General features: G+C 46.8%; 1 protein-coding gene across 1 annotated transcript in view; it reads right to left on the reverse strand.

Annotated features, from left to right (window-relative positions):
• Positions 1-475: 475 nt before the first annotated feature.
• Positions 476-13543, reverse strand: part of LOC119961267 (zinc finger protein 850-like) — a 34819-nt gene continuing 21751 nt past the window's right edge. Inside the window, exon 6 of the mRNA XM_038788698.1 lies at positions 476-1510. Within this exon, the coding sequence (XP_038644626.1) occupies positions 622-1510 (889 nt within the window). The 3' untranslated portion in view covers positions 476-621. The remainder of the gene's footprint in view (positions 1511-13543) is intronic.

Raw genomic sequence — 13543 nt, forward strand, 5'->3', positions numbered from 1 at the left:
ACGCAGTCTGGTTCGGTGTGTTCGTGGAGAGAGGGAAGCAGCTGATCAGATTGTCTCAATCTTAGTGGCATGGTGGCAAGTGGTTAGCACTGCTGCCTCACAGCTCCAGGTTCGATTCCGGTCTTGGGCGACTCTCTGTGTGGAGTTTTCACATTATTCCCGTGTTGTTTCCTCCGGGTGCTCCGGTTTCCTCCCACAGTCCAAAGCTGTGCAGGTTAGATGTATTGGCCATGCTAAATTGTCCCTAGGTGGGGTTATAGGGATAGGGTGGGCAATTGTGTCCAGGTACAGTGTTCTTTCAGAGGGTCGGTACAGACTTGATGGGCCGAATAGTCTCCTTCTGCACTGTAAGGATTCTATGATGATGCTCGTGACAACAAAACTCCATGAGCTCCTCACACTTGTTGGATGTGTGGATGGAGGATGTGAGGGGGAAAGGGAGACCACTTCAAAAGGAATTCACGTGAGGTCGAGATATTAAAAAGTCAAAGCTGATTTATTTTTCTTTCATCAGTAATAGTAACAACTGTAACAGATGTGGGGTTTATTCACAGAGAAACAGACTCCAATGAACATGATTGAGTCCTGGATGTGATTCAAAGCAAGATCCAATCACTGTCGTTACTCGTGAACTTGCTTGTGTCTCAGCAAGTTGGATATCCGAATGAATCCCTTCCCACACTTAGAGCAGGTGAATGGCCTCTCCCCAGTGTGAACTCGCTGATGCATAGTGAGTTCAGATGATCGTCTGAACCCATTCCCGCAGTGAGAGCACCTGAACGGTCTCTCGTCAGTGTGAATACGTTGATGGAATACCAGATCCCAGGTCCTTTTGTAGCACTTCCCGCAATCTGGACATTTAAAAGGTCTCTCATCAGTGTGAACTCGCTGATGGGACATCAGTTCCCCAGAACCTTTAAAGCCCTTCCCACAGTTCTGACATTTAAATGGTCTCTTGTCTGTGTGAACTTGTTGGTGTCTCAACAGGTTGGATGAATCAGTGAATCCTTTTCCACACTCGGCGCAGGTGAATGTCTTCTCCCAAGTGTGAACCCGCTGGTGTTTCAATAGGTTGGATAAATCATTGAATCCTTTCCCACATGTGGAGCAGGTGAATGGCCTCTCCCCAGTGTGAACTCGCTGATGTCTCAGCAGGCTAGATAAATGAGCAAATTCCCTCCCACACTCGGAGCAGTTGAATGGTTTATCCCAAGTGTGAATTCTCTGGTGTGCCAGCAGGTTGGATGACTGAGTGAATCCCTTACCACATGTGGAGCAGGTGAATGGTCTCTCCCCGGTGTGAGTGCATCGATGAATTTTCAGCTCAGACGGGGAACGAAATGCCTCCTCGCAGTCCCCACATTTCCACCGTTTCTTCCCAGTGTGAATGTGTTTGTGTCTCCTCAAGCCTGACGATTGACTGAAGCCTTGTCCACACACAGAACACGTGTACGGTTTCTCCCCAGTATGATCAGTGCTTTTCCCTTCCATGTTCAAACTCGATGATATTCAGGGCAGGATAAATTGGACAACTGTCAGCTCCCGATGTGGTTTGAGTTTCCTGACTGCAAATCCTCCCCGTCTAATGCCCTGTGAAATTGATTTAAAACAGAAAAACAGTGAGAGAGAACCCACAAAAATCACAAAGGCAGCTTGTGGAATTGAGCTGAATGAATCTGGTCATTTATGGGGCCGGCACTGGGAAAAAGTGACCATGAAAACTGCTGGATTTTTGTAAAAATCCAACTGATTCACTGATATCCTTCAGTGACGATGTGGCGATGCCGGCTTTGGACTGGGGTGGGCACAGTAAGAAGTCTTACAACACCAGGTTAAAGTCCAACAGGTTTGTTTCAAATCACTAGCTTTCGTGAATTCACCTGAGAAAGGAGCAGTGCTCTGAAAGCTAGTGATCTGAAACAAACCTGTTGGACTTTAACCTGGTGTTGTAAGACTTCTTACTATCCTTCAGTGAAGGGAACCTGCCCCTTCCCCGCCTCCTCTGTCTGGGCCGACTGAAGACTCTGGCCTCTATGGGGGGAGGGGAGTGAGGGAGGATTGGGAGCAGAAGCAAGAGAGGGATTTTATATTTGTACAAATCAATCAGGACATTACCAGAATCTCCCAAACCCTCAACCATCATCTCCTAGAAGGAGCACGGTGTCAGGTGTGTGTGAACAACATCACCTCCACGCTCTCCAAGTTACACACTATCCTGACTTGTCCACGTCCAGCACTGGATGAGCACAATTTTCCTCCATTTACATATGGGGAAGACTGAAGCCGCTGTCTTCGGTCCCAGGTGGTGAGTTACTCACCGTAGGATTTCTAGCCTCTGACCTGCTCTTGCAGCCACAGTATTTATATGACGAGCTCAGTTCAGTTTCGAGACAATTTGGAAAACTGGATACAAAATGGGTAAAATGGCAGAATGCAGAGTGTGATGGTTGGAGGTTGTTTTTGTGACTGGAAGCCTGGGCCCCGTGGTGTACCATAGGAATCAGTGCTGTTTGTATTGTACATTAATGATCTGGGTGTGAATGTGGGAGGCATGATCAGTAAGTTTGCAGATGACATGAAAATTGGCGGTGTGGTAAATAGTGAGGAGGAAAGCCTTAGATTACAGGATGATATAGACAGACGGGCTGGTTAGATGGACAGAATAGAGGCAAATGGAATTTAACCCTGAAAGTGAGGGGCCATGCATTTTGGGAGGACTAACAAGGCAAGGGAATACAGACATGATTCAGGGAGGAACAAGATTGGCAGCTGTCCAAGGTATAGAATCATCAGGTGATAAAGGCGGAGGTGTAAAAGACGACGTGAGCTGCAATATTGATCAAGGAGCCAATTACTGCAGTGAGGAAGGATGATATCTGAGCAGACATCTCAACTGAGGCCATCCGGGAAGGATGATATCTCAGCAGACACCTCAACTGAGGCCATCCGGGAAGGATGATATCTCAGCAGACACCTCAACTCAGGCCATCCGGGAAGGATGATATCTCAGCAGACATCTCAACTCAGGCCATCCGGGAAGGATGATATCTCAGCAGACATCTCAACTCAGGCCATCCGGGAAGGATGATATCTCAGCTGACACCTCAACTGAGGCCATCCGGGAAGGATGATATCTCAGCTGACACCTCAACTGAGGCTATCCGGTAAGGATGATATCTCAGCAGACATCTCAACTGAGGCCATCCGGGAAGGATGGTATCTCAGCTGACATCTCAACTGAGGCCATCCGGTAAGGATGATATCTCAGCAGACATCTCAACTGAGGCTATCCGGTAAGGATGATACCTCAGCAGACACATCAACTGAGGCCATCCCGGTGGAACATAACAACAAAAAGGGGACAATCATGTTTCTGGGAGTGCGTCATTGGTCCCCAAACAAGCAGTAAGGGAGAGGTGGAAGGGCAGATATGTAGGCAAATCCCAGAGAAGTGTAAAATAATAGGGTATTAATAGTCAGTGGAAGTGATTGTGACCATAACTGGTAAGGTTTATGTTGTTATGGAAAAGGAAAACTCACTGAAAATAAAGGTTCTGAATTGGGTGAAGGCTGACTTCAATGTGATACAACAGGATCTGACCAAAGCAGACTGGCAGCAGCTACTGACAGGGAAATCTTTCCAGCAGTGGGGGTCATTCAGAAAGGAAATAGAGAAAGTACAGGGCCAACATATTCTCATGAAGATAAAGGCTGGGACCAAAATGTTCCGAGTACCCTGGGGATCAAGGGGTACACAGAATTGGATCAGGAAAAAAAGGGAGGCAGGAGACCCAAGACGGTGGATGCCTGAGGATTGTAGCAAGTGCAGAGGGGTACGTAATGAAATAAATTCGGAGAGTAAAGAGGTGACATGAACAATGCTGGCGGATAAAATAAAGGAGAATTCCAAAGTGTTTTACAAGTATGTTAAGGGCAAGAGGGTAACAAGGGAAAGAGAAGGGCCCGTTAAGGACCAAAGTGGTAATCTGTATGTGGAGCCGGAAGATGTGGGTGAGATTTTAATGAGTATTTTGCATCTGTGTTCACTGTGGAGAAGGACGATGTAGATATTGAAATCAGGGAGGTCCACTGTGATATAGCTGAACAGGTTAGCACAGAGAGGGAGGAGGAGTGAGCGTTTTTGCAGGTATAAAAGTGGACCAATCCTCAGACTCAGAGGCGATGTGTCCCAGGCTGCTGTATGAGGCAAGGTAGGAGATTGCAGAGGCTCTAACACTATTTTTAAAATCCTCTCTGGCCACAGGAGATGTGCCAGAGGACTTGAGGACAGAGTATGTGATGGCATTATTCAAGGAGGGAAGTAGGGATAAACAAGGAAATTTCAGTGTGAGTCATACAACAGTGGTAGGGAAAACATAGGAAAGAATTCTGAGGGACAGAATTAATCTCCACTTGGAGAGGCAAGGATTGATCAAGTATAGTCATCGTGGCTTTGTCAGGGGGCGATCATGTCTAACAGATGTGATTGAATGTTTTGAGGAGGTGACTAGGTGTGTAGATGACACAGTCTATATGGACTTCAGTATGGCTATTGACAAGGTCTTCTCTGGGAGACTGGTGAAGAAGCCCATGGAATCCAGAGCAATTCGGCAAATTGGATCCAAAATTGGTTGAGAGGCGGAGGGTGATGGTTGAACGTTGTTTTGTGACTGGATCACTGTGTCCAATGGTGTACTGTTTGGATCAGTGCTGGGTCTCTTGCTGTTTGTAGTGTACATTAATGATCTGGATGTGAATGTGGGAGGTAAGTTTGCAGATGACATGAATAATGGTGGTGTGGTAAATAGCGAGGAGGAAAGCCTTAGTATACAGGACGATATAGTCGGGCTGGTGAGATGGGTAGAACAGGAGCAAATGGAGTTTAACTCTGAAAAGTCTGATGTGATGCATTTTGCGAGGATGAACAAGGCAAGGATATACACACTGAACGGTAGGGCATGAGGAAGCATAGAGGACCAGAGGGACTTTAGGGTGCATGTCCATTGATACCTGAAGGCAGCAGGACAGGTGGAGAAGGTAGTTAAGAAGGCTTATGTGATATTTGTCTGTATTAGCTGAGATTGAGAATATAAGAGCAGGGAGGTTATGATGGAGCTGTATAAAACACTGGCTGGGCCACAGCTAGAGAACTGTGTGCAGTTCTGGTCGCCATAGGATAGGCACTAGAGAGGAGATTCATCAGGATGTTGCCGGAGCTGGAGTATTTCAGTTATGAGTAGTGGCTGGATAGACTGGGGTTGTTTTTCTGAGAGCAGCAAGGCTGAGGGGGAACTGATTGAGGTGTAAAAAAATTATGAAGGACATGGTAGTTGCTGGAGTGGTAGTGGGAGGTGGGGGGTTTAAACTAATATGGCAGGGGGATGGGAATCTATGTAAGGATTCAGAGCAGAGAGAAATCAAGAACAAGGGAAAAAGACAGAAAGAAAAATAAGAAAAGTGATGGGCAGATAAATCAAGGGCCAGAATCAGATAAGAACACAGTAAAAAAATAGTAGGAAAGGGCAGCACGGTGGCGCAGTGGGTTCGCCCTGCAGCCTCACGGCGCAGAGGTCCCAGGTTTGATCCCAGCTCTGGGTCACTGTCCGTATGGAGTTTGCACATTCTCCCCGTGTTTGCATGGGTTTCGCCCCCACAACCCAAAGATGTACAGGCTAGGTGGATTGGCCACGCTAAATTGCCCCTTAATTGGAAAAAATGAATTGGGTACACTAAATTTATTTTAAAATAGTAGAGACCGGTCAAGGGATGTTTAAGGTTTTGTACCTGAATGCTCGGAGCACTGGAACTAAAATGGATGAATTAGTTGCGTAGATAGATGTAAAGGAGTATGTACAGTTGGGATTACAGAGACATGGCTCCAAGGTTACCAAGGATGGGAACTAAACATTGAGGGCTATTCAGTTTTTAGGACGGACAGACAGAAAGGAAAAGGCGGTGAAGTTGTATAATTGATTAAAGAAGATATTGATATCATATTGAGGAAAGATATTAGCACCGATAGTGTGGAATGTGTGTGGATCGAGTTAGGAAACACCAAGGGGCAAAAAGCATTCATAGGGGAGGTAATCAGACCACCAAACTGCACTGGTAATGTTGAAATAGCATCAGACAGGAAATCAGAGATGCATGTGATCAGGGAATCTGTGATCATGTGTGACTTCAATCTGCATATTGATTAGGCTAATCAAACTGGTAGCAATGCGATGGAGGAGGATTTCTTGGAATTTCTAAGGGATGGTTTTCTCGACCAATATGCCGAGGAACCAACGAGAGAGCATTGTCAAGGCCAAGATCGATGGGTTTTTAATCAGTTGGGGAATGAAGGGTTACAGAGAGAAGGCAGGAAAGTGGACTCAGTGAGTGGTTGATCTATGATCTTAGTAAATGGCAGAGCAGACTCAAAGGGCTGAATGTCATACCCCTCTTCCTATTTCTTATGGTCTTGTGGAGATTGAGGGGAAATTGATAGAAGTGCACAAGATTGTTAGGTTTAGATAAGGGTGTTCAACAAATGCTGTTCCTATCCGCTGATTGTAAAAGATTACATGACACAGATTTAATATTTTGAGCAATATCTACATGGGGGAATGTGAGGAAGAAGTTTTACTCAGTGTGGGGTAATAACTTGAACTCAATGCTTACACTCAAAGGGAGATAATATTCAGCTCCTGATAAATCGAACGATGCAGTCAGACTGAGATGTGAGATTTGGTTTGAATTTCCTGTCTGCAAATCATCTTCCAATATCCTGTAAAATACATTTACAAAAGCCATCACTGTCAGTCCAAAAATGAAATTCAGAAGAGACAAATATTTCTCTTGGTTGGAGTTTTCTATGTGTAAATCCTCCCCTTGTAATCCCCTGTAAAAGGAGTTTCCAAAATCCATCTCTGTCAGTCTGGGATAGAAATTCACTACATTCTCTCCTCCTGCTGCCAATGCATGCTCCCTGCTGCACTTGGCCCCTTGTCATTATCATCAGCAGACCCTTGATTCAAGGATGATATCTCCTCAGGGTAGTGTTTTTCTGCTATGGATCTCCATGTGACTGAACTGTGACTGCAGATCTTTGCACACACCACTTATTGCTGGCCCGCTATCCAGCCCCATCGCTCCACGCCAGCCACACAGTATAAATTTGACCCTATTTCCAATTCTCTAGCTTTGACAAAGGGTCATCCAGACTCAACATTAGCTCCCTTCTCTCTCCACAGATGCTGTCAGACATGAAAATGAAGTAATGAAAATCGCTTATTGTCATGAGTAGGCTTCAAATCAAGTTACTGTGAAAAGCCCCTAGTCGCCACATTCCAGCACCTGTTCGGGGAGGCTGTTACGGGAATCGAACCGTGCTGCTGGCCTGCTTTCAAAGCCAGTGATTTAGCCCTGTGCTAAACATCCCCGACATGACAAGATTGTTCAGTATTTTCTGTTTTTGTTTCAGATTCCAGCATCCGAATAAGATGCCTTTAACTCCATGAGGTAGTTCAATCTGGACAGCAGGATTTGCTTCCTCTTCCTTCTGCATTTTCCTCAACAATAAGACATTGGGACTAAAGGCTAATACTGTGGGCGCGATTCTCCGCTCCCCACACGCCGGGTGGGAGAATCACGGGAGAGCCGCTGTGGCAACCCCCCGCGACTCTCCCACCCCCCCCCCCCCCCCCAAATGGCGTGTCGCGTTTTGCGACATGCCGCTCGGAGAATCGCCGCTCGCCGTTTTTCCCGGCGATTCTTCGGCCCGGATGGGCTTAGCGGCCTGACGACCCTGATGGGTTCACGCCGGCGGCAATCACACCTGGTCGCTGCCGGCGTGAACAGCGTGCGACAGGTCAGTGTGGGGCCTGTGGGGGGCGGAGAGGGGATCGAGCACCGTGGACGTGTTCAGGAGAGGACTGGCCCGCTATCAGTGCCCGCAGGCGCCGGCGTCTGTAAACGCCTCACTCTTTCCCCTCTGCCGGCCCGCAAGATCAAGCCACCACATCTTGCGGGGCAGCGGAGGGGAAGACGGCAACCGCGCGTGTGCGGCTGATGTCACTTAGGCGCCGCCGGCCGCGTCATTCTCGGCGCGCCGCTTTGAGGCAAGCGTCAAGGCCCGGCGGCCGAGTTTCCCGCAACGCCACTCCTAGCCCCCCTGGGGGAGAGGGAATAGGGGGAGAGGAGCAGCCTCCGACACTCCGGGTTTCACTCCGGCGTCGGCCGTTGCGGAGAATTTCGCCCTGTGTCTCCATTCTGAACAATGGGTAACAAGCTCCTCCCAGTCGTTGAAACATTGCCCCCTACAAAGATGGCGATCACGCATGCGCCCTGCTGCATATTACCCCAATTAAGATGGCGGCCGTCAACACGCCCAATCAGTTGGAGCCCCATACAAATGGGAGGGGAAGAGAGGGTTGATCGGTTCTTTTTTAGGATTTGCGGTTTGCACAACATATTTAGGAAGCCGTTTCGCCCACCCACTGGGTCTTTTGCTCCCTCTGAACCGCCATACGCACCGATTGCGGATCAGAAAAACAAACATCTCACCACCGCCATTACGCACACTGAGTATTCCCATCTCCCAGCTTGGTCCCGCCCCTTCTTCAGTCCGATTGGTTGGATGACCAGCCGCTCCCTTTCGGTCCTCCAGCCCTTCCCCGCTTTCTATTGGTTGAGATCTGCCGCCAATCACTCCCCTGCAATTTGAAGCATGCGCAGTGTCGCTGCTGGAGCTGGACAACGGTGCGCAGGTGCATTGGCAAAGAATTTCGAGCATGCGCAGTGTTAATGTTGCCTCGGCCCTTTGTCCCGGAGAAGCGGAGTCAGCGTCAGGCGGTCGGTGGGAGGATTTGGAAACAGTTTGTGGATCCGCAAACCCTTCACCATCATTGTCAGCTCCCTGGGTTGCAGCTGCGGAGCTTCTCCCTCCCTCCCGGGAACAGGCCCAGGTTAACGGGCACCATCCTGCTTCACACACTGGGGGATGGTTCACATCACAGGATGGGGGAGGGGGGATAATAAATAAGAGCTTACACTTTGCACTCAAATCAATGAGGACTCTGATCTCTGGCAAGGAAGGAAACCCTGGCAGGTGGGCGGGGAGGATTCACAAACACCCGCTGGAGGCCCCAAGCCCCCTGTATCCTGTCGGTGATGGATTTTGTAAAATTATTTTTACAGGATATCAGAGGATTTACAGACATGAAACTGAAACCAAATTTCACATCAAGATGCTTCAGTGATTTGATTAATCAGAACCTGAATATCATCAGCCTTTGTATACAGAAGGAGAAATCTATGTTCCGCCTGTGGGAAAAGATCTGAGCCATCAGTGTTACTGAGAAAGCATCGAGAAACACAAATACCCGAGAGAGAGGTTCCAATGTGCTGAACCTGGAAAGAGCTTTCACCAGCCTGAAAGCAAAACCACAGCATTCACAGTGAGTAGTCACCCTGGACATATTCTGTGTCAACGAGGCTTCAACATTATCCAAGTTGGAGACGCACGAGGACACTCACATCATGGAGAAACCTTTGAAATGTGGGGACTGTGGGAAGGGATTCAATTACCCATCTGCATTGGATATTCATCGACGTATTCACACTGGAGAGAGGCCGTTCACCTGTCCAGTGTGTGGGAAAGGATTTGCTTACTCATCCAGCCTGTATACACATCAGCGTGTTCATACTGACGAGAGGCCATTCACTTGCCTGGAATGTGGGAAGGGATGTAATGCTTTATCAAGCCTCCTGATTCACCAGCAAGTTCACTCTGATCAGAGACCATTTAAATGTTCTGATTGTGACAAAAGCTTTAAAAGCACAAAGGACTTGCTGAGACACCAGCGCACTCATATGGAGGTGAGGCCTTTCACCTGCTCAGTGTGTGGGAAGGGATTCACTCAGTCATCCCACCTTCTAACACACCAACTGGTTCACTCTGATAAGAGACCTTTTCAATGTTCGCACTGTGAGAAGTGTTTTAAAAGTAAAAATGATTTACAAGCCCATCAACGCACACACACTGGGGAGAAGCCGTTCACCTGTTCTCTCTGTCAGAGGAGATTCGGACGTTTATCTCAGCTACAGACACACCAGCGAGTTCACTCTGATCAGAGACCATTTCAATGTTCTGACTGTGGGAAGAGCTTTAAAAGCAAACAGGATCTGGTGACACACCAGCGAGTTCACACTGGAGAGAGGCCATTCACCTGCTCTGTGTGTGGGAAGGGATTCACCCATTCATCCCACCGTCTGAGACACCAGCGAGTTCACACTAGAGAGAGGATATTCATTTGCTCTGTGTGTGGGAAGGGATTTATTGATTCACCCCACCTTCTGATCCATGAGCGAATTCACACTGGGGAGAGACCGTTCACTTGCTCCATGTGTGGGAAAGGATTCACGCAGCCATCCCAGCTCGCTGTGCATCAACTTGTTCACACTGAGCAGAGACCGTTTAAATGTTCTGACTGTGAGAAAAGCTTTAAGAGCACAAAGGACCTTCTGAGACACCAACAAGTTCACACTGGGGAGAGGTCATTCACCTGCCTGATATGTGGGAAGAGATTTGCTCAGTCTTCCCACCTGCTGAGCCACCAGCAGGTTCACACTGGAGAGAGAGCATTCACCTGCTCCATGTGTGGGAAGAGATTTGCTCGGTCATCCAATCTGCTGAGACACCAGCGAGTTCACAAGTCACTGCAGGGGTTAGATTCTGCTGTTGCTGCTGCTTTTAATCCCATGCAGGACTGAACCATGTTCATTCTGTTATTAAGGAGGTTGGAGTGGGCACTTAGATAATCTCAGTGCAATTAGGCAGAATCAATATAATTTATGAAAGGGAAATCATGTTTGACCAATTTATTGGAGTTCTTTGAGGAAGTAACAAGCAATGTGGATAAAGGGGGACTTGGGGATGTGATGTATTTAGATTTCCAGTAGGCACTTGACAAGGTGCCACTTAATGTTCACCCCACAAAATAAAAGCCCATTGTGTAGCTGGTAACAGCATGGACAGAGGATTGGTTAGTGAATAGGAAATACTGTGGAGATAAAAACGAGTCATTTTTGATGTAACCTGTGGACTGCCACAGGGATCGGTACTGAAGGCTCAACTATTTTCAGGACTTGGTTGACAGGGTTGAAAGTACGGTTGCAAAATTTGCTGTTGCTACAAAGGTATGGAGTACCTTGTATGGTGAGTAACCATAAGGAGTCAGTAATCGGTGCAGATTGAGCATAATGTGGGGAAATTTGAACTTGTTCACTTTGACAGGAAGAATAAAAAAGCAACATATTGGATTGAATTTATTGTCACGTGTAACGAGGTACGGTGAAAAATATTGCTCTGCGCACAGCTCAGGCAGATCATTCCGTACATGAAAAGAAAATACATAGAGCAAACATAAAATACACAATGTAAATATATAGACACAGACATCGGGTGAAGCATACAGGAGTGTAGTACAGTATTACTCAGTAGAGAAGATGTGTGAAGAGAATGTAAAAGAGAAAGGTCAGTGATAGTGTTAGTGTTAGAATTAAGTTTTCAGAGATTAGTATGATTATCGGAGCTGTAAGAAGTGGATCTGTGTGAGAGAGCTCGTAAAGAGTCGCCACACTCCGGCACCATCTTGCATTGCTTATTTAAATACACAGAGATTGCAGCTCCGAGGTACAAGGGATCTGGGTGTATTGATACATGAATCAGGATCAGTTACTCCGCAGATACAGGACACAATTGGGAAGGTAAAGGAAATGTTGCTGTTTATTGCAAGGGGAAAGTACTGCAGTTGTACAGGGTATTGGTAAGACCACATCCAAAGTACTGTGTACGGTTTTGGTCTCCTTATCAAAGAAAGGACATAATTTCATTCGAATCAGGTCAGAGAAGGTTCACTTGACTGGATGAGGGGTTATCATAGGAGGAAAACATGGACAGGCTGGGCCTGTATTCACTGCAGTTTGGAAGAATGAGAGGGCATCTGATTGAAACATGAGATTCTGAGGGGAATTGATTCATTGTAAGAGATTAGAATTAGGGTAATAGTTTAAAAACAAGGGGTTTCCTATTTAAGATGGAGATGAGAACCTTTTTCACTCAGAGGATCGATAGTCTGGAATTCTCTTCCACAGAGAGTGCTGGAGGCTGGGTCGCTGAATAGTTTGAAGCCTGAATTAAACAGATCCTTCACTGGTGAGGGAGTCAAAGGGTTTCGTGGGGAGGAAGGAAAGTGGAGTCGAGGCCACAATCAGATCAGCAATGATATTACGGAATGGTGGAGCGGTTCTCAAGGGGCTGAGTGGCTACTCCTGTTCCTAATTCGTATGTATTCTGGTTTGTTTCTGCTGATGGTAACTTTCCTTAAAACTGGGCCGGAGCTAATATACTGGATAGAATCACATACATCTTGATGAGAAACTCATTGATCAGCCAGGGTCTAACTGAATGGCAGGACATGGCTGAACAACCTACTCCAGCTCCTGTGTAATTCTCCCAAGACCTCTCCCACTCTCTAACTCTGCTCCAATGCTGCTTTCTGGTGAAGTGTCTTCTCCCAGCTCTCCCATCACTTTCCACTCAACAGCTGGTGTTTGAGTCCAGGTTTATTCCGAACATGGGAACAGGAGGAGGTCATTTATCCCCCTCGAGTCTGTTCCCTTATTTATTGAGGTCATGGCTGATCTGTGACCTAACTCCATTGACTCCGATATTATTCTAATCCTGACTTCCCCAGTCTGTTACAATGTGATTTAAAAAGAACTTTCATATACAACAGACCTTTAATGCAGGAGAGTGTTCTGAGGAGATTTTCAGAAACATGAACTGACAAATCAGACAATTGATACTGAGTCAAAGGGGATATTAGGAGGGCTGACTAAAGGCTTGGTACAGTATAAAAGGTTAATATTAAATACAGAAATCTCCATTATCAGTGATATAAGATCACATGATAAGAGCATGCTGAGAGATGGTTCTATGTGAAGCCTCGTGCTAAGCCTCCAACTGTATATAGTTAGAAGAATGTGCAATAAAAGGTGACATTTACCAATACTATTGCCTCCAACAATCCTGACCAATTTCCTTGTCTACTTGAGCTAAATCTGTCGTATCGGTGTTCACCTCTGTCAGATCCCCCCTCATCCTCCTTCATTCCACGGAGAACAACTCCAGCTTCTCGAACCCGACCGTGGAGCTCAAATACCTCATTGCTGGAACCATTCTGATAAATCTCCTCTGCACTTTCTCAAGGACCATCACACTTTCTAAAGTGTGCTGACGATATATGAACAAAATACTCCCACTGTGGGTTAAATAGTGATTGATAAATGTTCAGCATAATTTACCTACTTTTAACTCAACGGCTCTATTGGACGCCTACGTGTTATCTGCGTCTGCGTGAGTTTCCTCCGGGTGCTCCAGTTTCTTCCCACAAGTCGCGAAAGACGTGCTGTTCGGTGAATTGAACATTCTGAACTCTCCCTCCGTGTACCCGAAGAGGCGCTGAAGTGTGGAAACTAGGGGATTTTCAGTTACTTC

This window comes from Scyliorhinus canicula, unplaced genomic scaffold (assembly GCF_902713615.1).
Source record: "Scyliorhinus canicula unplaced genomic scaffold, sScyCan1.1, whole genome shotgun sequence".
Taxonomy (NCBI): Eukaryota; Metazoa; Chordata; class Chondrichthyes; order Carcharhiniformes; family Scyliorhinidae; genus Scyliorhinus; species Scyliorhinus canicula.